This window comes from Falco naumanni, chromosome 4, assembly GCF_017639655.2.
Source record: "Falco naumanni isolate bFalNau1 chromosome 4, bFalNau1.pat, whole genome shotgun sequence".
Taxonomy (NCBI): domain Eukaryota; kingdom Metazoa; phylum Chordata; class Aves; order Falconiformes; family Falconidae; genus Falco; species Falco naumanni.
Window position 1 is genome coordinate 93,392,748 of NC_054057.1, and position 26,312 is coordinate 93,419,059.

Below are 26,312 nucleotides of genomic sequence, written 5' to 3' on the forward strand. Positions count from 1 at the left end.
TATTGTTTTACAACTGGCCATACTTTTTCTCATGAATATCAATGGGAGTTTTATTCTTGACTTCAAAGAGAGCGTGACTGAGCCCAACATACCATACAGTTGAGCAAGCGAGAAAACAATTTCATCACCAGGCAGACAACTGGTTTGGCTGAACAGACGACTCACAAGCTTCTGTCACACAGGGATGTCACAGCACAACCAAGGATGTTGCAGCAGCAACTGTACAAGAATGTCAATAAAATAAAATTAAATACAAGAAGGAAAAGGAAATTATGCTAAGTGACCAAATCCTCTAAGGAGCAAAAGATAACGGAGAAACAGAAGTAAGAGTAGAAGTTCAGTTTCCTTAGTTGACAGGTTCTGATCTATGGTCACTGTAACACAGCTGGGGTTGCTCCATAACATGGGAACACTTTGAGTAAAGTTAAATATATGTATTTGTCACTTTCAGAAACATATCCCATATAATACTGTCTCACTACGGTGCTCGTAAAATTGTTAAAGAGGGACATTTTTCTCTGCTTGATGCAGAGATACATGTATACATACACTGTAACATCACTAATACAAAACTCCATCCCAGCCAGATCCAGTACACACACACAGAATCTTGTATTTAAAAGAAATATATCATAACACAGAGCATGCTTAAAACTTCATTTATTTGTACTGTAAGCCAAAGGATCTTAACACAGAAATGCACTGCTAGGCCTCCTTGGGAGCTATAAACAATTGGTGCACTTGTCAAGTAAAAATACACAAGCAATTAAATGATTGAGAAAAGGTACAGAATTCTTTACACACACGCGCTCTTGTTGTGTACACACACACACACACAGACACACAGAGCAGTTTCCAGTTTCCACCTGTAAGCGAAATGATAGCAGGGCTATCTAAGCCTGCTTTGTAATAGGCAGGCAAATAGCCTAGAAAAACTCTCACATTATATAAATGATGCAACAAAATGCTTCCCACTCGGGCAGTTCTTTGTTGTACAACGCGCACTGGTAGCCTGACACTTTATTAAATGGCTTTGGGCTAAATGGAGGTGCTCAGCAGCTCTTAATATAAAGCCCCTATTTATCTATCTTCAGCAAGTTCAAGTATAATGTAGCAAATTTAAAACCTGAATATTTGACGCTGATACAGCAAGGACTTGGTTACATGCTGAACTTTATGCATTGCATAGAAGCTTACTGACTACACAGGCAAAATTCAGAGTATCAAACGTTTGCTGGGTTAGGGCTTGTGTTCAGACAACCCCCGCGCAGTTGTCTGGGCCATACCCTGCTGTTCCTTTCTCAGTGTGAAAGGTGATTCTTTCCCTTTGTTATCCATACATTCCGCATGCTGGAGCTTCTGTTCATTTTAAGAAAACTATTTTCGTTTCCCCCCTGTGTTGTGCTGCTGCTGCTCAAGGTGTTACATTAGCAAAGGTGTTTTGGTTACATAATACCATTGGAAGTAACTAAAATACATGACAGGAAGGGGAAATGAGGGTATAAAGTCTATATAAATATTTACACATCCCATTATTAAAATAAATGAAGGCTAATTAGCAAGGAATTAGCCACAAGTATAAAATACAAAATGAATTAAAACTGATTCCTAAATAAGACTAATATTAGAATCAACTACTGTTAAAACCAAAATATAACATGGTTTTGGAAGCTGAAATATAAATTAATAATTCTAACAGCAACAACAAAAAAAAGAAGTTACATAATTGTTTTAAAACACTTTGGAGTACTTACATTATAGCTTTTTTCCTCAGAAAAAAAAGCACAGCAGGGGGGAACCTCCCCCATTCTTCCTGCAAGTTGATATTACGTTAACAAAAATGTTCATGTTAAAGCATATACTTCATATATTTTAATAGCTGTTGAGAACATAACACAGTTCTTTCTAAGCATAATTTAGCACCTCTTGTAAACATAAAAAGCACTGGTTTAATCTCTAATCATTTTATATGCAGTAATGCCTTTGTTTTGTAATGAATTCCATTCCTTCATTTTAATGTGCCCATAGTTGCAGGGTTCTGCTGAATCATAGCTTACACAATCGCAGCCTCCTAAACTTCAGAGACTCAGCAGCAGAGTTGCAACTGTCTGGGCAACAAGACTTTTGCTCTGCAACTCTGTGTGGCTTGTAGATACCACAGAAATGAGGAATTTGAGTGCCCAGCATGCATCTCATTGAGCCTCATTTGACCTACAATCAAGCTTCACCCTGATATTTGAAAATACAGACCAAAAGCAAGCTAATATTTTTTCTAAGTTCTCAGCATTGCTAGTCTAAAAGATCTACCTATCACATGTTAGGCTTACATTATCTTAATCTTTTTAAAAGAACATGCTTAATTTTCCTTCATTGCCTTCTGAAGTCTTCAATGTTCATTTGGGTTACATTTTCAAACTTTTCTCTGTAGCTAGAAGCATACTGTTCTTTTTAAGTGGCAACTAAAACTTCAGCTGAAATAGAAAATACTTAGGCAAGTTGGAGAGGCAGCAAGATCTACACTGAAGTTTAAATGCCTTTCTGGGTCTTGGGCTTTCAATCAAAATAAACACAGAGCTGCCTCTATCCTTTGCATGTCAATTTATGCTTATGTGGCAAACACTGTCAGATAACCAAGCTGAGTCACAAACACGAACGAATTAGAATTTGCAGCACGCAGAGGCGCAAACAACAGACATTTCTGTCTGTCCTGCCTGTGAGGACTAGCACAGACCAGCAGTGAAGTTGCTAGGACCACGATGACATGGCCTGTGTTCCAAGCCTCTATCTCTTCACACCTCCTCTGCTCAGATGACTCTGTAGCAATGCTGTTTGCCATGCTGTGTCGTTCACCCAGCACGCTTACGGATGTGTCACAGACATTTTCACACTTCAGTGTTTGGGAAAAGTTTGTCAGCACCTCATCCTGTGTACAGGCTGTTTATCTGGCAGCCTGAGACGCCAGCAAGGCCTGCGTTTTCCCTCCTCTCATGAGCTGCCACACAAGGAGAGAGGAAAGTTCAAGCTAAAAGGACTTCCTTTTGGAGTCTGTTTTCTTATGAAGCTGTGTACTGGTCCTGACTGGAGAGGGTAGAAACCCCCAAAACTGCAATTCTTCAGAATTCCTACTTTTTAACTTAGGAAATACATGCTTTCCCTCATCCACACACCCCAAATATTTCTCTCTCATAAACATACAGGATATATGATCTGTATCGGTTTTCCTTCCATTAATCATGTATCTCACCCTCCACACCCCTCTCCTACTTTGCCTATTAAATGTAAAAGTGATTAGTTCCAAGTAATGGCTGATATTTTTTGCTGAACAGACTTGAAATGCAAGATCATTTTCTCTGCTGTTTTCTTCAAGCGCTCACCTACACACACCCCTCAGGGCTCACACTTAGAAAATGCCCTCTGGGAGTCCGCTCAGGTATCACTGCTCTTTAAGAGGGTCCTCACCTTCAGTTCCCCAGTGACTTGTCCCAAGACCTTTCAGCTTCTGCAAGTTTAAATAAGCTCTTGTCTGTGCATATCATAAGATGATCATCATACTTGCGAAATCTAAACTAAATGAAGTATTTTAAATAAACATCAAAGCCATCTTGTATCCTCTTTTACTTTGAGGTTATTCATTATGATCCTAGCATAAAACTCAGCTTCCAGGAACAAAAGAGCCAGGCAGAAATAGATTTCTGTGCCGCCGGCTTCTGGTGAAGCAGAAAAGAGGAGTCAGAGGCAGCATTTGCAGTCTCCCAACACAGGGATGGAAGAATGGTTGTCAGTGGCATATCACTGTTACTGTGGTGTAAATAGCAATTAAAGAGACTTAATTAAAGAGGAAAACAGATCAACAGTACCTGTTTTCGTACTCTTCATTCACAACCTTCTTGGACTGTGTCTGATGTAATTAGCATTACCAAGATAGGGAATACTTTCTTAAAACTGTAAGAGACTGGAGGGGAAGACCACAACTGTATTTCACGGAAGAAAGGATCCTCTTGCTCCATTAGCTGTGCGGGTGCCACAGCTTCCACTGCATCCCCCTCCCATTACTTGTACATAGTTTTGCTATTTATGCTGTAATTGTTTTCCTTCTAATTCCTGCATGAGAAGCCCTCATAAAACTACTGAGGAGCAAACGGGAAAAATGACAGTCACTAGGCAAAAAGTGCTGTAAAATACAAAGTGAAGAGGCACTTCTATTCCCCTAATCTTTTTAAGTAAGAGAAATCTTCGGTCCTACATGTGAAGAATAGCAGGTAATAAACCTTCAGACAGAAGTGCAAGTTTAAGGAAGTCCTTTCCCTTTGCTTTAGTAGATTTTAACTCATCCTATCGCGAGTGATCTTTTCTGTAATTCAGCATTCTCATGGTAGTCAAGAATTTATGCCCTACCATCTCAAGTTACATACCCTACATTACGTAGCTCAAACCATAACTTCTCTGTCAAGCCTAAGGTCAGTACAAGCTTTTGCAGAACTTCAAAAATAGTTACAGTGAATACAGCTGTACTTAAACAAATAAACTAAACTCATCAAATAAAGTGAGACTCATCACCTCTCCCTGCTGCAACTAAGAGTAAACAAACACAGGAAGAGAACAGAAGACCTAATAAAGGACAGTTCAGGTAGACTATGAGAATTTCCTCTGGTTTGGCAATTTCAGGGGTTATTAGGAAATCAGATAAGGAAAATACTTTAATTCTGAGTTTCAGTAAAGGAGTTCATACTCTTCCTTTATATGCTTCACAAGATGGGATGCAAGAATTAAAAACTCTGTAAAAATATAGCTACATTTAGTATCTGTGGTTGGCCCCCAAGTAGACAATGACACGATTTTCATACACCTTCTTCATAGTTTTCTCAATTTGCTTCAAAAATACTTGTGGAATTCTCCCACATAAAGTGTGCACTGTATCCAGAAATTTAGACTGCAGAGGGTAGTACAAAGACTGGAAGAGATTGTCTTCAAATGGGAACTAAAGAAAAGAAAAAAAAAAAGATTAATTTTCATTAGCTATAAAATGGCATTTCAAAAGTTTCTGTAAGATAAAACCTTATATAGGTTGGCAATGACTTGGCCCTCACCTTCCCAAAGCATCATCAAAGCCTATCAACTTAAAACACTGGTCTGCTTGACAGTGCTTGCTTTCAGAAAAGTGTGTCAGAGTGTATTACCCAAAACAGCCAACCTCTCAGAAACCGTACTTCTAGAGTCTGTATTTAAAGAAGGATTACTAACACAGGGGTACTGTTATGAAACGGATATTATTAGAGCGTGGACTTGTACATGTACAACATTCAAAGTGGATATATGGATTGTGCCTGTACACAGGCTTCTGCCTTCCACATGCCCAGAGGCTCCAGGTGCTCAGGGAGGACAAGCTTTCATTGGGTATTTATGGACCGGAGTTGCAGTACCACCAGGAAGAACTCCATTCAGACACTTTTCTTCTGCCTCCAGCACCACAGAAAAGCAATTTATCAGCTTTTTGATTAGAAGTTTACTATAAAGTGAAGGAAGATCATTTAAACTACCTCAAATACACGCATGCAGTCAAACAGGAGAGGTGAAAGCAACCTTGTCATTTTGTGTCTGATGGATATACATAAAGCGCAACTATGCTCAGCCTGATCTGCTGGAAGAGCAATCTGAGTGACCCAGTTAAAGTGGTAATCTACATTGAAATAAAACAACTGCCTCTGTTGAGCTAGAAGACTTACATCACGTATCACTTCATAGAGTGCCTTGAATGTAGGCTGTTTTTCATCGTGGTAGACACCTCTATTGCCATGCAGAATAGAGACACCTTCTTCTTCTGCACCTTTACAGTTGCTTCCATACATACAGTGATCAGGCCGGTAGTTCCACTGACATGGGAACACATAGAGACACTCTGACAATGTTGGTCAGGGAAGAGAAAAAAAAAGACACATCAAACAAGAGTTACAACAAATTAAACTGTGTTTCTATAAAAAAGCTGGGACTGATGATCAGAAAAAAATCGGTTACTTCTTTTGCAAATATCCCAGCTAGATGGAGAAACTTCTTTTCCTCAGAGGATGACTATACAAAGCTCGGCACTGACCTGAACTAACAGAAAGAGAGGGCAACACAACTGGGTTCAAACATAAACCAAGCAAGGATTTTACAAAGCTAAAAATGCCAGAATTAAACCCAGAGAGTATGCACCAGGTGGCACTATCTAGGGTCCTCTGCCCTAGCAAGAAGTTTCTGGAGCTACAGAAATTGAGAAGGGAAGCACACATAGTGGTGAGGGTTATGCAAAATCCTGAATCCTGCTGGAGACAGCATGAGAAAATTTGCAAAGTATACACAGTGCTTGCTGCTGGAGCTTTCACTGAGGTTATGATAATCTGTTATACTGACAGCAGAACATAAGAGGTGTATTTTATCCACAGTCCTTCTAAGGGTTGTCATCCATTAATTTCACAGGTCTACGTTATTTAAAGATGAGCCTAATTTCTCAAATGGGCTTGTAACTTCCTGTCTCCTACTGATATTTTTTTTAAAACTTTCTCTGTGCACCCACAGCATTTGCAATATGCTTAAAATAAATCATGCCAGTCCCTGTGACCTTTTTGCTTCAGAAATGGAGTATAGTGAATCATTGCACAGTGCTGGCAGGTCACATCAGGAGCACTGAAGATTGAATTCTTCATTTGGCCTTTCCTAGCTTCCCAGGAAGTCTGCAGCTAGTCCTGTGTGGTTCTTGAAGAAGTAGGAGAAAAAGTTTCTGAAATGTTTCCTCCCTTAAGGCCTCTCTATCAGGAGACTTCTCCAGAAAGGATAGATTTTTAAGGGGTTTCCATTCAGTCTGACCTGTCACACACCTGGAATTGCTCCCCAGTGTTGCTAAAAGGACAGGAAGAGCAGTAATGCCTGATCCAAACCCTGTTACAGTTAATGAGGATCCTTTCCGTAACCCTGAATAGATGTTTGCAAGTACAGCTCATCAGCAGGTCACCGTGGGGCGAGGATGTCATCAGGTGCTTACTGAGTTTCATACATGTCACCTGAGTATTCTTGGTTGTCTCCCCACTGTGATGTTTCTGTGCATTTTTGCTGTCACAGCTGGAGTCAAACCCTAGCTGCTCTGTGAGCCTTCAGATCCATTAATCATCAGAACAGTCTTCAGAGATGGGAGGAAAGGGGGCCTCTCTTGAGGCCCCAGGTAACACAGTTCCATGTATTTTTAAGCCAACACACTGCATCTATAAAAAGCCACCTGCAGCAGTCTTGACTGATTCCTTCCCAGGCCAGTCTCAACAACCCAGCAGTTTAAAACCTCGGGAAAGACTAGTTTTGTGTTTTAATTGTATCCAGTTCTTTTGTTGCCTTTTCTTGTGCAGTCTGATGTTACGTAATTTGTAAACAATTATTTACCAGTTACAAGCAAGAGACAGACTATGGTGCAGAAAGAAAGTCTCAATATGTGGATTTCATAGAGAATACTCTATCACAGAATTAAATTATTTTTGCAATCTTTGGGTTTTTTCCTCTGCACTGAAGTTAGCAGCTTGAGTTTGACTTCACAACTAATCTGATTTCATCATTTTCTTCCTTTGGTAGACCCTATTCCCATAATATTAATTTTGTTTTGGTAATTAATTTATCATTTCATAATGAAGATTTCTTCCACTTTATTTTCCCTAGGCTAGAGGGCAATACATGGTGTACCAGGGACACTGATGTCTGACATCTGTCTGCAGTAAACAGATGTTAGCTTATTGCTTTGCTTTTGCTCTCTCCTTTCATTTGCCTGGATTTGGTTATATCCAATTACATACCCTATGACTCCTTAGAGAAAAAGAAAAGGGAACAGAATAAATAAAGATAAATCCAAACTTATTCCGTTAAGATCACTTGAGGGAATACAAGGTCACATAGGAAACAAAGTAAAGCAAATAAGAATGAATACTTAACATCCATTTAGAAGCACGAATAAGGTTCTCATCTTCTTTGGGAAGCACATACTATGCTACAACTTTGAAATCCTCGCATTTCTCAGATGTTACTGTTTTCAGAAGTGCCTGAAGTCATTTCTCTGATCAGTGCAAAATACTTACAAGGGACTGAATTTCCAGAAACTGTCTCAGCACTTGTGGAAAAAGGCACACCCTTTTAAAATAAAGATACCTAAACTTGCCAGTTCCTTGGAAACACACACTTATGAGAATACAACTCCAATTCAAGAGGAAACAAAGGACAAGTCAAGACTATTACAAGTTGTTTACAGAGCCATTGTGCAAGAGTGATAGACAGGAATCAAATACGACGTTTTCCTGGGCTGACAAGGACATACAACATTGGTCATATCCTGGTCCACGCTGGGATGGGTGGGTTATGCCATCTCTTCCTTGAGAACAAGGTTTTGAGAGACTTGAAGTCCTCCACAGCTCCTCACACAGAATACAGAAGAGTAGAAAACACACAAATCTAAGCAGCAGAATAGATGACATTATCCTATTGCCTGCTGAGGCTGGATCATTCAGCTGAGAGGCTGGATCATTCAGCTGAGAGGCTGGATGCATCCTTCTCAAAAAGTGACATTGAGTAAAGGAGAAAAAGTAGGAAGGGAAACAGTTTTAGCAGAGATATTCCAATGGCTGTATCTATTTTCTGTTTATATTAGCTTTGTTACTCATTTGCATCAATTCAGCTGAATTTCCGAAAAATAGAGCATAGCTTTTCAGAAAGTTTTCCAATTTCACATTCCTATAAATACCCGAAACAAAAACATTTTTTCAGCTAGGCCGTGGTGCAGTGGCACTCTTAAGCACGTACACACCTTAAACTTCATTCCTGCATTTCATCATTGATGTTATACTGCCTTATTTTCCCAGAATCTCCAGAAAAAAGATTTACTTATTCAATGGAACCAAGTCTGAGTTCCACTACCTGCACCATTTTCAGAAGTATTTTCATAGGTTGTAAATCCTAGGTGTACTTACATTAATATCATGCCAGAGTACATTATGCATATTATAAATAACAAATAGCACTTTTAAAAAATGTCAAGTTCAAGAAATTTTCTTAACACAGATAATCATGACTCAAGAATCATTACTTACCTGGGTTAAAGTAAAAAATTATATTTAGTAAATCCTGGTCTCCCCATGTAATATAGTTTTTGTACTTTTGGTATAATGGATATAACATTTCCTCCCAAGTCAAACCACTTGGTATCATGCTGTTCTGCAGAGCAGAAAAACAGAAGCAATGGGTTAATACTGTGAACAGTGATGTCATAGACTACTCAGAGTGCGACACCCACATATTAGGAAGTCTGCTAAGCTATGTCAGATACCTAAGTGAAAAACGAAAAACTTCCAGGAAATGTTAGACCTGGACAGGACTGGAACAGCAGAGCTGACTGTGCTCCTGTTTATCTAAACAGGAAAGGACGGTCTCCTGGGTCTAGCTCTGATGTCAGCTCCTGCTATTCACAATCTTCCTATTCTGAGCAACAGGAGGGAGAAAAACTGGAAAAGTGGAAAAATGCAGTGACAAGGTGAAAACTGAGATACAGAAGTGAGGAAAAAAGCAGACTAAAAATTACCTTCCGTGTGAATTATGATATTAAGAGCAAGGGCTTTTGTTACTCAAACCATTCCTATAGCAGTATAGGAAACCCCTGGCTTTGACTAAGGAACAAGACCACTTGGGGTAAATGAAGTTTTTAAAGCGATTAGAGAATATGTGCTCAATGAAACAAATAAAGATTTTACAAGTCATGCCTTTCACAAAAGAGGGGAGATGTCAGATGTCAATGAAAATGTTTCCTTCTGATTTATATCAATTCATGGAATCACTTGATCTGCAGCAGGATACAAATTTCTCTAGTTAATTAGATCAAGCTTTCCAATTTTAAAAACAACACAGTGACTGCACCGAAGATCCCCGAGTTTATTCTTTCATGTATCTTTCAAGGGAAGACGAAATGTGGAAAAAGCCATTTTCATTACTGCTAACAGACTGCTTCATCTGGCAAGTTCTCAGTCCTCCAGCCTCCTGAGGAAGTTTTACTTGTTTTAATAATAATTTTCACTGTAAATGCATTTAGTACCCAATTACATACATTTTAAATTTTTCATATTCTTTATACTAAAACTTTATGTAATTTTATACTAAGATGTGAAAAACACATAAAACATTAGTTTCTGCAACAGCTGTATTTCTTCTCACCTTGAACTGAGTGTTGCGTATCCGTGTTAAATTCATTAGCATCACTCCAGAATTGACTCCAGTTGTCCCATAATAAGGGTGACGCGCAAATCGACTATACCAGCCAATCTTTGGTATTTCGTGTTCTGGGGCCATAGCAGCTAGCTGTGTTGAGTTGAACTCTTTCAGGATGTGCCAGATGTCATCGATGGGCCTCAGAAAGAGAACATCAGTGTCCACATAAAGGAGAGAATCCACATCCTTTAAAATGACCTTTTGGATTTGCACAGTAAGAGAAAGAGATGAAAAAGAAATAACAAACAGGAAGATTATTGGCAAAATTTTAAACTGATAGATCGAAAGAGGTTATTGATTTATCAGCTAAATGTAATTACACATAAGAACAACAGTTATCAGGTTATTGGCTTGTTGTTTGTTTTGTTTGGGTTGGTTTGTTGTTGTTGTTTGGTTATTGTTTGGGTTTTTTCCAAACTACACAGCAAAACAGCTACCAAATTACAGAAGCTGGATTCTAAACTTCATACAACAGTAATCCACTGAGCTCTCAAAAATACCTGCAAGGACTATTCAGTATCAGTTCAGAAATAGAATGCAAAGAATATATATTTACAAAGCTTTGTCAGTTCTTTTCAAGATGCCTAAGTGGTGAAACATATAGCTTCTTCCATAGTCAGCAAGGGTAAGTTAGTATAACAGAATACTTTTCATCTCCATTTAGTATCATGTTTCCTTATAAGTTTCTAATGACTGGTTTTCCTACTACAACCTTGTGGTCCTAGGCAACTTATATTCAGTATTAATATATACAAATATTTCACATTAATTAAGAAAACTATTGATCACAAAAATGTATATGCATCCTGCTGAAGACCAAAATTTACTTGGTAAATACAAATGTCATATTAAAACTTATCAGGTCAGATTCTGATCTCTGTTATCAGACTCTGTATCAAGAATAACCACAGTAAAGTTAGTCAAGTCAGAAGGGTGTAAACTGTAAGTTAGATCAAAGATATTTAATCTGTTCTTGTGGACAATGTTCCCCCTTGTGGCTATCCAAATCCTTACATGCTCATTCATTAATTTTTGTAGGGCAAATTATATATATTATACCAACAGTCCAAGAAAACTCCCTTGATGTTTGCACCAGCTATTTCTAAGGCTGTTTTTTAAGGAATAAATATCATTAGCTAAAGCTGACCATCAGTTTCAACTGTGGTTTTATTGCTGCTCTTCATTATTTCCTAGAACTGTCCAAAAATTCCTGATGGACTAGAATTTTCTTACTTTGGTCTCAGCCAAAAGCCCTATTTCTCTCCTTTCTCTGAAAAGCAAATCCAAAAGGCTATTGATTTTCACCATGTTACAGAACAGAACAATCACTCTGTTATCCATTTGCAATGATACTAATGACAAACTCTCCTATTTATGCGGGTAACAACAAATTCCAATAAAGAACTTGAATTTTACATAAATTGAAATGTATTGTGACTGAAGATTACCTATGAAATAGATTGAACAACATTAAGATTTTGAACAAGGTGGTGGTAGTGAAATTACATTTAAACACGTTCAACAGGCAACACAGAGATGCTAAATCCATGAGTACTGACTTAAATGAGATTTTTCACCTGAATGAACACTTTGGGATTCAGACTGACATTTAACCAAGTTTAACAAATCCCTGAGCTATATTTCTGACATGATAATTACATGTTCTTCCTAACAGCAATACAAGCAGGAGAAGGCAAGTGCCTCTGTATTTTAAACAAAAGTTCTGTTTACAAGAAACTAAGTAAACAAGTCCAACACAATCCAGATCACGCTGCTGGATGGAAGGTTATAACAATACCTCATTTTTCCACAAAAAGTACAAAACAGCATGTGGAGATATCAATAAATCAGTGACACAAATAATTCAATAACACATAAAGAGCTCAGAGGTAAATATTTGCACATATTAGATATCCTAGAGTCCAGTACTTAAAAACAAAACAAACAAACAAACAACAAACCAACCACAAAAAAAACACAACCAAGTAAAAAAGACAGCTACTTTAAGAGTAAAACAGCAAAAGACAGAGAGCTGAAAAGAAGAAAGGGGCTTTCAGCTTAAGGATATCCTGGATATTGTATATTATTCTGCAGCACCTAGGAGCCCTAATTCATACAGACCTACTATATGACATCATATAAAATCAAAATATATTGGGAGGGAGAAAATATTCACCCCAAAATTTAGTTGGAGACAGGAGATGACACATGACTACAAAGAGAGCAGAAGCTGCTAGACTTTGCCCGAGGCATCCACAGCACACTGTACACCACATAATATTTTTTCTAAGGGTGCCCTGTTCAGGCGTTTGCCAATAGAGAGTTAAGGGGGAGGTTTAATGGGCTCATACAGGCACTCCTCCCAAGCGTAAGTGACAGCCTGGGCACTGCTTCTTCCAGCAGAAAACTGTTCTTTCAGCAAACTTAAATATACACAATTTACTATAACGTTATTTTTGCATTTTTATTTTAATTGTAATCCACTTACAATGGACTGTAATAATTTCCATATATATAACAGGATTCAGGCAGGTATTCCAGTTCTTTGTGAAGTGGGTGCCTACCAGCATTTGACCCCACACTTTCCATCTTGTATTCCTCCACTCGGGCTTCACATGCTCTTCCTTTCTGGTTTGTCGTAAGATTCTCCCCTCTCCTGTGTCTGAGGTGTTGCCCCACAGTGACACTTAACAGGCTAAAAGAAGAGCTGTGGTACTTCCTTTAAGCCCTTTCACACTTTCCTCTTTCACATGTGAAGAGTTAAGACTTATTTTAAGCCTACACAGGCCAGTTTGAATTGATCACATCCCCTTCTGGCAATGCATTTAACTTCACCTTGGGTAGGAGAATTTAATTTCAGAAACTGCAAGAGTTCTGTGCATAACTCCCAGGATTTCAATGGAGTTACACACTGGGGATAAACTTCATTTAAATAACTCCGGCATTCCCAGTGTCCCATAGCTTTCAGGTAGCTCTGTTCCCAAACTAAATAAAAGTTTTCAAAATAATACATTCGACTTTACACAGCCCTTAAAACAATATTTAGCTTTTACTTATTCAAAAGCATACAAGAAGAGACAATGAATTTTTGACTCTGCTGATTTTCAATGTCAAAACCAGGTGAGCATGGGCGCAAGGCAAGCTTGTGGTCCAAGGGACCTTGCTCCAGCTTGCTCTGCCTGAACCAGATGCTGCACAGCTCAGGCTGGGAGTGCACCGAGCCTGCCAGCAGGGCTAACCATAGGGACATGACTGCAGGTTAAAAATGACATGCATCTGACCTGGAGCATAAGCAATGCAAGACTGTGTCTGGTAGTCCGAGTTCATGCTTACTAGCACAAACCATGTAGACATACCTGACAGACTGTGATTTTTGAAAAGAATGGTCAGGAATATGGCTTGTCTGTACTTGTGTTCCTCCTCCCTCGACAGGCGCTTACAGCTAGAAGTGTGATCTTTTTTTTGCAGCTACATAAAGTATTCTTAGCAAATCTGTCAAAAAGTTCTGCACAGAACCGACTATATTTAGCCTGACACTTCACTTAAATACTCAATTATCTATAATTTGATTTCACAACTTCTGTCTCCATAGATTCTCCCTGTGTTAGCAAGGTTGGCAAGTAATAACACACTATTGTGTAAACACATATTGGTGTATTGTGAAGCTGTGCTAGCTAATGGTTTGTAACGGCTAGCGTGGCAGTTTATCAGAGCTTTATCCAAAATCAGTGACAAATCACAAATCTTGATGCTAACGTAGCAGTACCAAGAAGTCAAATTACTAAAGTCAATTGTATCAAGCAATTAACTCAATTTACAACAGACATGGAGACTTTTATCTAGATAAGGTCCTGGCATCTATTCCCAGTGCTGCCACTGATCCACTGGGTTGGATACTTCAGTGTACTCCAGAGGACAGCTATAATACAGGGATATTGCTAATCTACCTTAAAAGCTCTTCAGTAGATTAAGTGTTTTGAGAAGGGCTCTAAATGTTAGTTACTATTAGAACTGAAATAATCCAAAAATCCCTTAAGCATTTCATATAGCTCCAAAACAGCAATATAGAGACAGCTGCAAGCCAGCTCTCTGGTATGCAACATTCGTGAGAACAGAAGAGTTTTTCACCTGGTGTCTTAACAACCATGTTAGTGTTACAGAACAGTTTCAAGGCATTGCTGAGAGCATTACCTTCCTAGTTTATTTTTAAAGTTTCATTTTGTGCTCATGTTAAGATCCACATCTCTCTTATTCTGTCTTTGCAAATCCCATTGATGGTTTTATCATAGTAGACTGCAGCAAGAGGTTTAGACTTGTGAGATTACATGGAGGCTCAATGTACTTTCCCTGCATATAAGTGGCAAACACGATCAGATGTCACTGAATGCCTCTACAAAATGCAGGATGCCACATGATCTGTCCTTAATATTTTAGCAACCCAAGTAGATTGATCAAACTGGGAATGTGTAAATCAACCTGTTACCCAGGACAAAACAGAACCCTACTACAAGCTGCAGGATCACATCCCAGAGCTAAGCTTTATCAGTGAGTAAAACCATCAAAAGATTCTTCAATTTTCCCTTAACACATTCCTCATACCCTCCTGTCCACTTTCACATGCCTGCTGGTGCTGCAGCAGACAGATTTCTTTGGCAGGAGAGGCACTTGTGAATCAAAGACTCGCATTCCACTCAGGCTTAGCATTATCAGGAGCAAGACAATTTGCACAACTGAGAGCTAAACAGCTGATAAACTCAACTACTGCTCTCCTGGGTCCTCCCCATATCCAGTCACACTTTATGCCACGGTAAGGGAAAATGCTTAGTACAGGGAAGGATAAGAAAAAAAGGGTAGATATCCTGCTGGCATTTATTTAAAATAAAAGTCAAAATAGTTCTCTAAACAGTTAACACTAGAAATCCTCTGCTCCCACTGTGTGTGGACCAGATTTCTACAGCATTGTCTTGTTCAAATGGGATATCAAAACCTAGTTATTAAGCACTGAGAAAAATAACGGTGGCTGAAATCACCCAGAAACAGCCCATGGTTCTGTCAGCCTTCAAACTTGAGTACCAAAGTCCAACTGGACACTTGCCACTTCAGCCATTACTACAACTTGTTTACTTATCCACATCAACTTAGTGTCAGCTGCAACTACTCTCAGACAACCCCTCCTACTCGAAGCCATAAACCTCAGCCTGACCACACACAACATTTTGCAACTGTCCCAAGAGAAACAAACATTTACAGTTCAGGCTGCCTCCTAGTTTTGCTAAGACAACATGCAACAGTCTAATATTCTTTACAAGAAGTAACTGGAGAACTGTCATGGCAACATGCAAGTGACAAAAAAGGAAGCAAAAAAGCACTGCCCAGCCTAAAGGAATCAGCATGAATACATAACCATTTTCTGTCATCAGAAGGGTGCTGACAAATAAAAGTGAAACTGTTTCTGTGAATGACAGTCTACCAAAATGACAAAAAATACTACCGAAATACGAACAGAGAATTGTGTTTACCCAGTGAAAACAAGCCCATCTGAGTACATACTTACAAACAATCTGTACTGAACAAGCTAATGCTTAGAGATTATTTTCCAGGTGATACAAATATTTACTCAGGGAAGAGAGGATCCCTGCTGAAGCTGGAGTTACTTTCAGCCCATCTGGCCTTTGTGCATTTGATAGTCTAACCCTAAAAGGCAGATAAACAGAACTGCTGACAGCACATATTTTCTCACATATGTATTCATAGTCTATGTATCTGGATGTGCAGCTGTCTCCTGATTGTTTCCATCTGAGAAAGTAAAGATTTCTTTGTGTGTCCCCCCATTTCTCATAAGACAGCAATGAAGAAATCTGGATCATGTGAATAGCATGTCACTTTATTGGAGCCACCCCCAATCAACAGCAACACACAAGATATTTTTGATAGATGATCTCAATTCCACAGAAATCGCTTTACGCAAAAGTTCATTCAATTTCTGCATATGCAACATTGTTATCAACACCTTCCTTCTCTCCAGCAACCTTTAATATCTTCCAAGTTTATGACACTAAGTATTATACAGCAAAGAATACAACTTTTCAGTGAATCTGAAGATCCCATCACACACGGGGCTCTTGTATGAAATCTGACTTGGAGCACATTGGAATTCTCTCCTTAAGGGCAGATCTGACAGTGTTGGAGAAAGAAATAAAACTCAAGGAAAAGGGACTGCTGAAAGCATCAGTCTAAGGGCTAACATATGGAAAGGGAGATACCAGGTACAGATAATATGATGACTGCACACCGAGAGGAATGTTATTTATGGAAGGCATGCAACATCTACCCTGAAAAGAGTTCTCGCATCGACTCTTAGGAGTCCAAGAGGCTAATGGAACTAAAGACAAATAAGAAACACACATCCTTTGTTAGCAGGAGAAAAAAGCAGGGCTGGATTTCTGTTGGTTGGGGTTTTTTTAAGTGGCTAAAGCACAGACTAAAATATCTTTAAGCAGATGTTTCAGCCTGAAAATAGTTTTAATGTTATACCAGTAAAGTTTCCTTTCTGTGGAATTAACCTTTTCTTGAAGCAACGTACTCAGAAATCCAGGTGCCTTACCGGAAGAAAAAGGCGCTGGGCAGCACATGGTTTGAATAACTTTTTCCATTCCTGAGCATTTCCTACAGAGAAGGTTATTGGGTAAATGTTGTGTTGAAACTTCTTTGTATATGAGGAAGGCCATTCCTTTAACTGAAAGACATGGGGGAAGGAATTAGACACTACATGTTATATAGCTTTTTCTAGGGAAAAAAAAACATGCATAAGGAATTTACAAACAATATGCAGCAGAAAAAGTGCTTAAGTTGCTACTTGTTGACATCAATGTAATTTTTCTCAGAGATTTGTGACTTACAACTCATTCATTTAGCAAATGACAATGAAACTCACCTTCTTCTCAAATTCAGGCTTAAGGGAGTCCTCAGAAAAAATGTGAAAACAGAGCCTCCTGTTGCTAAAGAGAACTGCTGATTTCAGCATGATTAGCGTCTCTTCCAGCCGGTCCCCACATGCCACCACTGCCAGATGCATGCATTGCAAAGATGAAGGCTCTTTTGAATGTTTCTGGTCTCCAGGCTTCCTGAAAATTCATGAACAGGCATATAAAAAATACTGAGGTAGACATTAAGAGAATCCTGCATTAGCAGATTCCATGGCTTTTTTCTTCCCCTTCATTTTCTAAGGGTTCAAAAGTTTTTTTCTGACTAGGTATCCACAGAACATGCAAGTGGCATGCCAATTTTTTTCAATGATACAAATCAGGAGCGTTAAAATTACAACACAATGAAATATGCCATTTTCAGAAATTTTCTGGTTACTCCTATGGTTTTGGATTTGCATAAATCACTGCACTACATACACAGATGAAACTAATTCAATAGCACCTCAAACCAGACAGCAGCTTTCTCTGTGCAAATGACAAGCTTTTTTTCCAGCTTAGAGGTTATGAAGCCAGAACGGACTTATTACAACCTAGCCAACTTTCTAACACAATGCAGATCACAGAACTTCATTACTAGGCTCCTAATGGTTAGACGGGAAGAAGACATCCATACCTTAAAAAAATATCTATTCCATCCATATGTAAATTATTCTAACAGTTAATTAATTTTGCTATTAAAAGTGCATGCCTTAATCCTGGCCTGAAGGTATTGGCATAGTTTCAAAGGACTGCTCTCCATTTCACTTGATGGAATCCCTGAGATTTTTCTAAAACAGAGATTTTTAAAACCAAACATATTCACATGTCCCAGGCGGATCAGACTGGCCCTTGTCTGCTTGTGGAATATAAACTATAAATTTTTCACTTAGCACCCATCTGTGCGGGCTTTAAATAAATTCCAGCTAGACTACAAGGGAATCTGCATGTAAAAGGCACACTGAAGCTACTTGCTTGCCAGAAAAATCAGGGTTCTTTTGGGGAGTTGAAAACATTTTGAAAATAGGGCCTTTTGGGTTTGTGTGTGTGTCCCCATCAGTATGGAGGTAAAAATCACAACCTCCAGGAATGCTTCCTCCGTATTGCATTGACATTCCAACACAAATAACATTTCTACTCCATTACATGGATGTGTGCTGTCAAAGCGACTAAAAGTACAAGCATCATAATCAGTATTGGAGAGTTCAAAGGGCTAATCATAGATCACTACCAGTTCTTGACATATCACTGAACAGAGGACATCAATCCTTGCCTCTTCTCAATTCACAGTACACACAATTACATACATACAATTACTCAGTAAAGTTAATACTAGAAACAAAAGTTCTAAATAGAGAGAAAAATGAGTTATAAAGCTGCCATCTTTTTTCCAGACATTAAAATGCTGCTCTGTGTAACAGCAGCATTCTATACTATGGAGTAACCCACCTCTGTATTAAGGAATACCAGCCAATGATACTTTACTAACTATAAAAAGCAACATGTTTCATTAAGGGTTTAAAGTCTTAGGCTTTAGCCTTAATTAAACTCCAATTTCATCGGTGTATAAATAATGGAATACTACATCTATGTGAAATGGTATTTACTTTCCAACCTATTAGTGTAAAAACCACTGAATTATTGAAGTGAATAATTAGCTGCTCACACAGATCCCCTTTCCCCCCTTCTCCCTATCTGTTTAATGTTTCCTCTTAATTGAGTCTCTAAATCAAGCCATATGCAGGATGAGAACTGCTTTGATACAGCTTGTGGCGATGGAATTCACTGGGAGAGGGACTAAACTCTAAGCTTTTATTGAAACATTTCAAAACTCAACACCAAAGCACTAAGCTTTTCTTTGCAATTTTAGCTACAGTGAACTCTCCATTATGCAGCTATTTTGTAGTGAAAAATCCAGTATATGCAGACAACCACTACCAACGAACAGCCTCGGCGGAAGCAACTCTCCATGAAAGCAGAATGCCCTGCAAGCCCATGACAGCTACAGATGAACAAGAGACATGCTGTCTGCCAACACAGACACACACACACACCCAGCCCCAGAGTGTGGAGGAGAAAGCTGAGCCTTGGAGATAAAGAATTATGAGTTGTGAAGGCCTAGGCTGAAACGAGTTCAGGAGCCTGCAATGCCCTAAGTAGGAATAAGAAATTCCGAGGAAAGGAGCATGAGGTAGTATTTGAACTACCTCAGTAGTAGTCCAGGACACTGAAGGCAAGTTAGTGAGGGAAGCAGCAACGAGGTACAGAAGAATGTTGGGACACAATATTTTGCATTTTTTTGTAAGTAGGAAAACTAAAGGGCTATGAAAACAAAGGCAAGCTGGAAAGGGAGATAAAAGTGTGCCACAGCAGGATACATTTCACAGCAATTTCAGTTAGCTTTTACAAGATCACTACTATTATCCAGAAGTCTGAAAAGTGGTAGGTGTAAAGGCAACGGCAAACTGCTAGGAAGGCAAATGAGCAGATTACAGCAAAGAGCATCACAACTCCCCTTCCCTCCTCTGCTAATACATGCTGGTACATACATGCAAAGAAGAATGGAAGGGACTGGGAGAAATAACATTGGGATGAAAGGTTATTCCTTAAAGATCTGCAGCATCCAACCAAAACAGTTCCAATTTGACCAACACCATCTAGGATGCTTCACCCTCACATAGAATACATGGCTATGCTGGCTTATCCGGACCCCCTCTTGAAAATAAGAGGGCCTCCACCATGTGTCATCAGAGACAAAGTGGAGGTTAGAACTTGGCTTATACCTGTGAAGCAGCTACTTCATTTCTACCGGAGTAGGTCGGGCTGGGCACCAAGACCCTCCTCATTCAAACAAACTTGCAGCCTAATGAAAGGCCTTCTTTAACCTGAGGTTTCAGATAAAGTTAAGGTACACACTGAACTATGCATCGATACAATGTATCTCCTCTAATAGTAAATGTTTGTTTATCCTGCAGTTACCAGTGGCTGAGCAAGCATACTGGGAAACTAGGACTTCTCTGAAACACTGCCTGCTCAGATGTTCCTAGACAATACAAAAGGAAGATGAAAGGTGTGTACTTTGTTTTTAAAGGTTCATACTTTGTTTTAAAGGCTGGAGTACATTAATAACTGGTAAACTGTACAAAGGATACAATTTGTAACATAGAATAAAAAACAGCTGGCAAGCAAGAAAGAACATACTGCTAGGTTATCAACCTAAGATATCGATAGGCTTTTGACATAGTAAAGATTTCAGGCAGTAGTTGAAAGGTGGGTGAGCACCATTTTTGGCTCTATTTCAGCAAGTCAGCCGCTGAAAAGCTTTGGGTGAGTCAGTAATTCTTTATGCTTTAGTTGTCCTACCTGTAAAATGGAAACAGCTGTTACAGTAGTAATAGTTACCTACCTCAAGAGACTTCCAAGCACATTAAAAAGTACATAGGTCCACACGGTGTACTACAATCATTAATAGTAACCTGTTCTTGCTAACATTCATATGTGCATTCATTCATTTATAGTTCAACTTATTGGTTATGGATCGAGTCTATAATTGGATTTCATAACCTAAATTAAATGTTCAAATGGATGTAAAACAATAGTGACCTGGGCTTTAAAGTTTAATGTGTTTGACAAGAACAAATAAAGAAACTATATACACAAGGTCTTTGTTGCCTTGTTATCTGTCTTCTAATTTCAGTACAGAAATGTAACTTGTTGGTATATTATACATCTATCTTACATAACATGTCCAACTCTGTGGTCTGTTCCCTGTTTTACCTATTTGTTCAGAGAAAATTGCTTCCTGCTGTCCCTTACCTGCTGTTGTCCTATTATTATGTGTCTTTAAAATTAAGCACTGTTGCCTAAGATTAAGAGCTACAGAAAGCATCAGGAAATCCTTGCAGAATACATCCTTATGAAACAGCTGAAGGCAGACTTGATAATACGTAGCACATTAAATTGTTTATAGCAAAGGCCTTCCAACAATACAGACCAACTCCCACCCAGTTGCCCAATGGTATTTTGTTTACTCCATACACTTTTTTCCTGACAGGCATGGGTATTGACACAGCAGAAGAAGCCTGAGTGCTCAAGCACAATAGTGTACATTTCTAGGTCTTAAAGTTTAGATTACATGCAATTTTCTTATTAGTCACAGCCAAAGTGTCTCAAACGTAATTAACCCAAAACCTGTCTACATCAATCTGGATCCATTCAAAATAATGCATTCCCATCTCATTACAGCGCCTGCTAATCTATTCAAGTGTTCAAATTTATTCCTGAGAGAAAGGTAATGCATGCAGATTCTTACAAAATGCAATATAGTTGTTAGTTTTTAAAACCTTCTTCATATTATGATCTCATTTACTCTTGCAGCCTAAACAAGGTTAGATTTAGACATTGTATCAGAACTGGTGATTCACTAAATAGGCTCCTTTCCCAACAGTCAACACTGAGTCAATGTCCCAACAGTCACTCAATTATATGAAACACATTATCTCACACACTTTAAAATATAAATTACATGTTTCTAAACAAAGTTTTCTCACTTCAATGCAGTTGCACAAAACTGACTGTGGCTGCTGACCATCAAAAACTTGTTCAAGTTTCAGCCTTCTTCTACTGCTCAGTGAAAGGAGAGAAAACCACTGAAAACTAGAATGAATGTCTCTATCTTTTCCTTTTATCAAGTGAGTTCTTTGTTAGACAAGTTATGAGCTCTTCGGGCCTTCAGCGTGTTATTATAGGCCATCAAACTCAAGCCAAACTCATGTGCACACAGGCTGCAAAGAAAGAAGTATCTTGACAGGTTGCCATATAAGACATGTTTTGCTTTGGAAAAGTTACTTCCAGGGAACTAAATGTGCTGGCAAAGGTTCACTTCCCGAGCCTTGCCACGCTGGTTTAATAGAAAGTGTGGCCACATCTGCCCTTCAAATGTAAAATAACCATTTTGCTTTTTGATACTCTGTACACATTGGTTTGGCATGTACTTAGAATTCTTCATATAAAAAAAATCTTACTGAAGGCATAGGACTCGCCACTTCCAAGAGGAAGGATCAGTAAAACCACCGTCAAAAATCAGTTTTCACTGCTAACCAGAAACTCAAATGCAATGCTCATCTATGTTTGTCAAAATTATCTAATGACCAAAGCAGGACACACGAATGTATTTACTAATAATTGCTAGGTACCAGCCAGCTGAATTGCAACTAAATTAAGGTTTTATCATGTATTAATGCTCACATTAAAAGAAACCTGCACTTCTTAAAACTTAAAAACTAATGTCTTCTACCATTATCATGTGACTACAAAAAGTGGTATTGCAAAATCCCACTTAAAATACCATTCACCTTGCCTCCAACATGACTAATTCTTATAAAGCGAATACATATCCTAGATAATGCTTCTGATTACTTCTGAGTTCAGCCCAAAGTCTGCATCCTTCTGACAAAACTACACAAATCAACTTGGCAAAACTGAAAACTTTTTACATTCACATAGAGAAAATTTTACTGAGGTTATCTGAATCAATTGTGCAGTCTACATATAAGTACATATACCATGATCGGTTCACAAGTTCTTACACAGTCATAATCAGATTTTTTATTATCCTGAAGGAATATGAAGAGATCATATATGATCTCATCAAATAAAGAAAATAATCTTCCTTTGCTCGTGAGGAGTAACTAAAATAATCATTATTTGTATTATAGGAATGAATAAGCAGTAACAACCCTGATTCAGCATGTTATGTTGGATGTGCTTTACTGTGAGAATATGCATACACAAAGCCTATCAAATCAATGGGAACACTCACTCCTTGAGTTAATAACTTGTTAAATCATTGTTTCTTCCACTCCAAATTCCAGCCCCACAGAAACAGCCTCACACTGCTTTCAGTGTATCTTGGATTAGTGTATCTTTTTAAGCAGATTCCACCACCTGATGCCTTCACTGTGCGAGTGTGGATGCAATTCATTCCAGAATGGCACACGTTGGTGGGTATTTCTGCCCTTCCAAGAAGACTGGCATCTGCTTGACTTTGACCACATTATGTCACACTGCCACCCCCCCACTCCCCCCCAATTTTTTTTTTATGGATGCCCTCACCTACATAAATTTTATTTTACTAGAATCTTTCAGCAAGGGACAGAACTGGACCCACAGAATCGTGCTTCTCAGTTATACAAACTCCTGCTAGTGCCAACAGTGCGGGATCATGCCGTGCCAGCAGATGGGGGGGGGGGGGAACCAACCACCAAACCTCACAAAAACAAACAAAAAAATTTGAAGAAAAGGCATGGTTTAAATACAGCATTTCTCTCTTTTGGGTTTTTTGTTGTTGTTGTTGTTGTGTTGTAGACCTTGTAAAAAGTACTTGCAAAGTCAACAAATAATAGAAAAGTTAGATAACGTCAAATTTTGGAACATGAAGATGCTCATTGAAATGGAACAGTTGTTTACACTCTCTAGCAATTTCATACTTTCTGGGCTCCTTCCTTCAGTGTTCTTCTTGATTTCCATGATAATCGCAGAGATATGCCTTAAAGAAAAATGACTTCAGGAGGTACAGTTGCTAGTGGAAATAATCCTGCTTTAATACATGCATTTGAATTCTGTCCATGATCCATTCTCAGCCATGGTAAACATCTCTTGCATTCAGTAGGGTAACAATGCTCATAAGAAACCAACTGCTTTAATAAGTTAAGGAATAAGAGCTCAAAACCCAGGAATAGTCTTTCATTCAGAACATCTCTGTGAAATCATGAACCAAAGACACAAAGACATACCAAGTTAATTAGATATATGAGGTCACACTGACCATAATATAGTTGGAATGCAAAGGGGAAAACAGCCCTCCACCCACCAAAAGCACCCTGCCCTATCTTTTTCTGAAGCAATTAGTTTTAAAAAAATATTCTGCCCGTAAGGCACTGAAAGAGGAAACACACCACACCACGATTTTAAACTCTTTTTTAAAGTTCTGCTATATTAATTTACATATAAAAAGCATTCAAAACAAAAAGATCAAGAGCTTTAAATCCTATGGTGCCTTGCAGTTCGGAACATGGTAGTTCCGCACAGAAATAGCCAGGCACCTTCCCTGCAACATTAATGAAAAATTCGCAGAAGCACAGCTCCCGAGGCTGACAGCAGCTCCTCACGGACTCCAGCCAGCGAGTACCACAGTCCCCACGTCAGCCTCCAAAACAAGGCCAAAACTAATGGAAATGCAGCTATTTCAGAGGCCGCCCTCACACAGGCACGCAGAGGAGGTATCATCCTGCTCGGACGTGGGGACCAGAAGCGGAGGTAAGACCTCCACGCACTTTCATGGCATCTCTGACAACCATGCTCCAAGTGAAAACACACAGGGAAGTTTGTCCTTCTCAAGCCAGAGCAGTTTGCACGAGGGTTTCTGATCACCAGCCACACGCGGAAGACGTGGGGAAGGAGATCTGGGAAAAGGGAAGGACGAGGTGGCAAAGGGACACAGAAGAGCGGCCACAGCCGAGGGGACCCACGGGGCGGGAGGGCCCGGGCACGCGTGGGGCTGGGGCACGCCTGACAGCGGGCAGGCTCCAGCGGCCGGGCCGGAGGTTGGCAAAAGGGACCCGTCGGGCTCCCCCGACGAGAGCAAAGACCGGGGGGGCGGTCGCGCGTGGGGCGCCGGCCGGTCACGCGTGGGCCGGGCGAACTTCCGCGTCCCGCAGCCGGCACCGTTACCTGGCGCTGGCGAGTTTCCCCCGGGCAGGGCTCCTCCGCGGCGGGCTGCGGCTGGGCCGCGGCTGGCGGCGGGCGAGCGGCGCGGCGGGGCGGGCGGGCGCGGAGGGCGCGGGCGGCGGGCGCGGGGGCGCGGCGGCGCTGCCCGCCAGCAGATAGAGCAGCAGCAGGCTGCCGAGGCACAGCAGCGCCGCGGCCACCTTGCAGGAGAGCCGCATAGTGCGGGAGGTCAGGGCGCGGGGCGCGCCGCCCGCCCGCCGCTCAGCCCGCCCGCCGCCGACATCGCCCGCGGCCCGGCGCGGGGACGTGGCCGCCGAGCCCCGGCCCGGCTCCCGGCAGCGGGGGCGGGGCGCGCCCTACCGTACTCTCTGGACTAGCGGCCCCCGCCAGGGGGGGCCAGCCTGCCGCCGCACGGGCCCGGGGCGCCGCGCCGGGACGCCCAGCTCGCTGCAGAGCTCGCCCGCTGGCCGCAGAACCTCTGGGAGACGGCCCGCAGGCAGAGGTTACGAGGCCGCGGAGGCTCAGAACGAGTCTCGCTGCTAAATAACGCCGGTCAAGCAGCGTTTCCGCGTTGCAGGAAGGAACGCTGCCGGCAGGCTGCGCGACTCACTGGTACCCTCCCTTTCCGCGCCCCGCGGAGACCCCGGCCTGATGCGATGTGCGGGGCTGGGAGAGAGCAAGTGTGTGCGGAGGGGTGCTCAGGGAGCGGTGAGCCAAGAGGCTGGTCTCCGCAGCGTGTTTCACCTGAGGTGCCACAGGCACACGGCTGTGCATCCCCCCACCTCGCAGCCTCCGGCCATCACCTGCCTACACACCAGCCCGGTCACACCTGCTACTGCACCGCGGTAAACAGCATTACTTGTAAGAGCAGTGAGGGAACAGAGCCGCTCACTTAGCTTGGGGGACTTTGAACTTGTCCTCAAATGTCTGGCCTTAGCCCGTCTTCTGTGCCGCATCAACAGAGATTGCAACGCTGTGAATTTCACAGAAATAAGTCCTGCTTAGATCCATAACCTGATTTATGACCTTTAAACGTACAGCGTGACAGAAATACAAGCTATATTGCTGCTCCATGGAGCTGGAGCAGAAACGGTGAGAAGAATGGAGACACCAACCTGGGAATGGGGAAATCAGAGCCCCCCACGTCCCTCATGGTGTCAGTACTGGAAGCGAGCTAGACTGCGTGGCGGTCTCAGCCCCAAGGACTGCCCTGCAGCGCGGTGACCTCACACCGCTGGCCCACACTGGAGAAACGCCATGGAGCTGATGCCCAGCGTAGCTCTCAGCATGTCCCTCACCTCTGTGGAACTGTGCTCACCGCAGGGCTATTTCATCTGTTTTAAACAAATAAATGCTCGG

General features: G+C 40.7%; 1 protein-coding gene across 1 annotated transcript; it reads right to left on the reverse strand.

Moving 5' to 3' along the window:
- Window positions 1–645: 645 nt before the first annotated feature.
- GXYLT2 (glucoside xylosyltransferase 2) lies at window positions 646–25,245 on the reverse strand. Its single transcript, XM_040591809.1, has 7 exons — window positions 24,957–25,245; window positions 17,198–17,387; window positions 16,868–16,999; window positions 10,210–10,461; window positions 9,096–9,219; window positions 5,724–5,896; window positions 646–4,978 (listed from the first exon to the last, which is right to left on the reverse strand). Exons 1-7 carry the CDS (start codon window positions 25,169–25,171, stop codon window positions 4,796–4,798), a joined length of 1,269 nt encoding a protein of 422 aa, XP_040447743.1. The 5' UTR covers window positions 25,172–25,245; the 3' UTR covers window positions 646–4,795.
- Window positions 25,246–26,312: the final 1,067 nt, after the last annotated feature.

Excerpts from the sequence above, each read along its gene's own strand:
- GXYLT2 (XM_040591809.1), bottom strand. The coding sequence starts at position 25,171 with ATGCGGCTCTCCTGCAAGGTGGCCGCGGCGCTGCTGTGCCTCGGCAGC. Across the intron at positions 10,462-16,867 it reads CCCAGCGCCTTTTTCTTCCG|GTCATTTTAAAGGATGTGGA; the intron begins GTAAGGCACCTG and ends CAAATCCAAAAG. Across the intron at positions 4,979-5,723 it reads TCTATGAAGTGATACGTGAT|TTCCCATTTGAAGACAATCT; the intron begins GTAAGTCTTCTA and ends TCTTTTCTTTAG.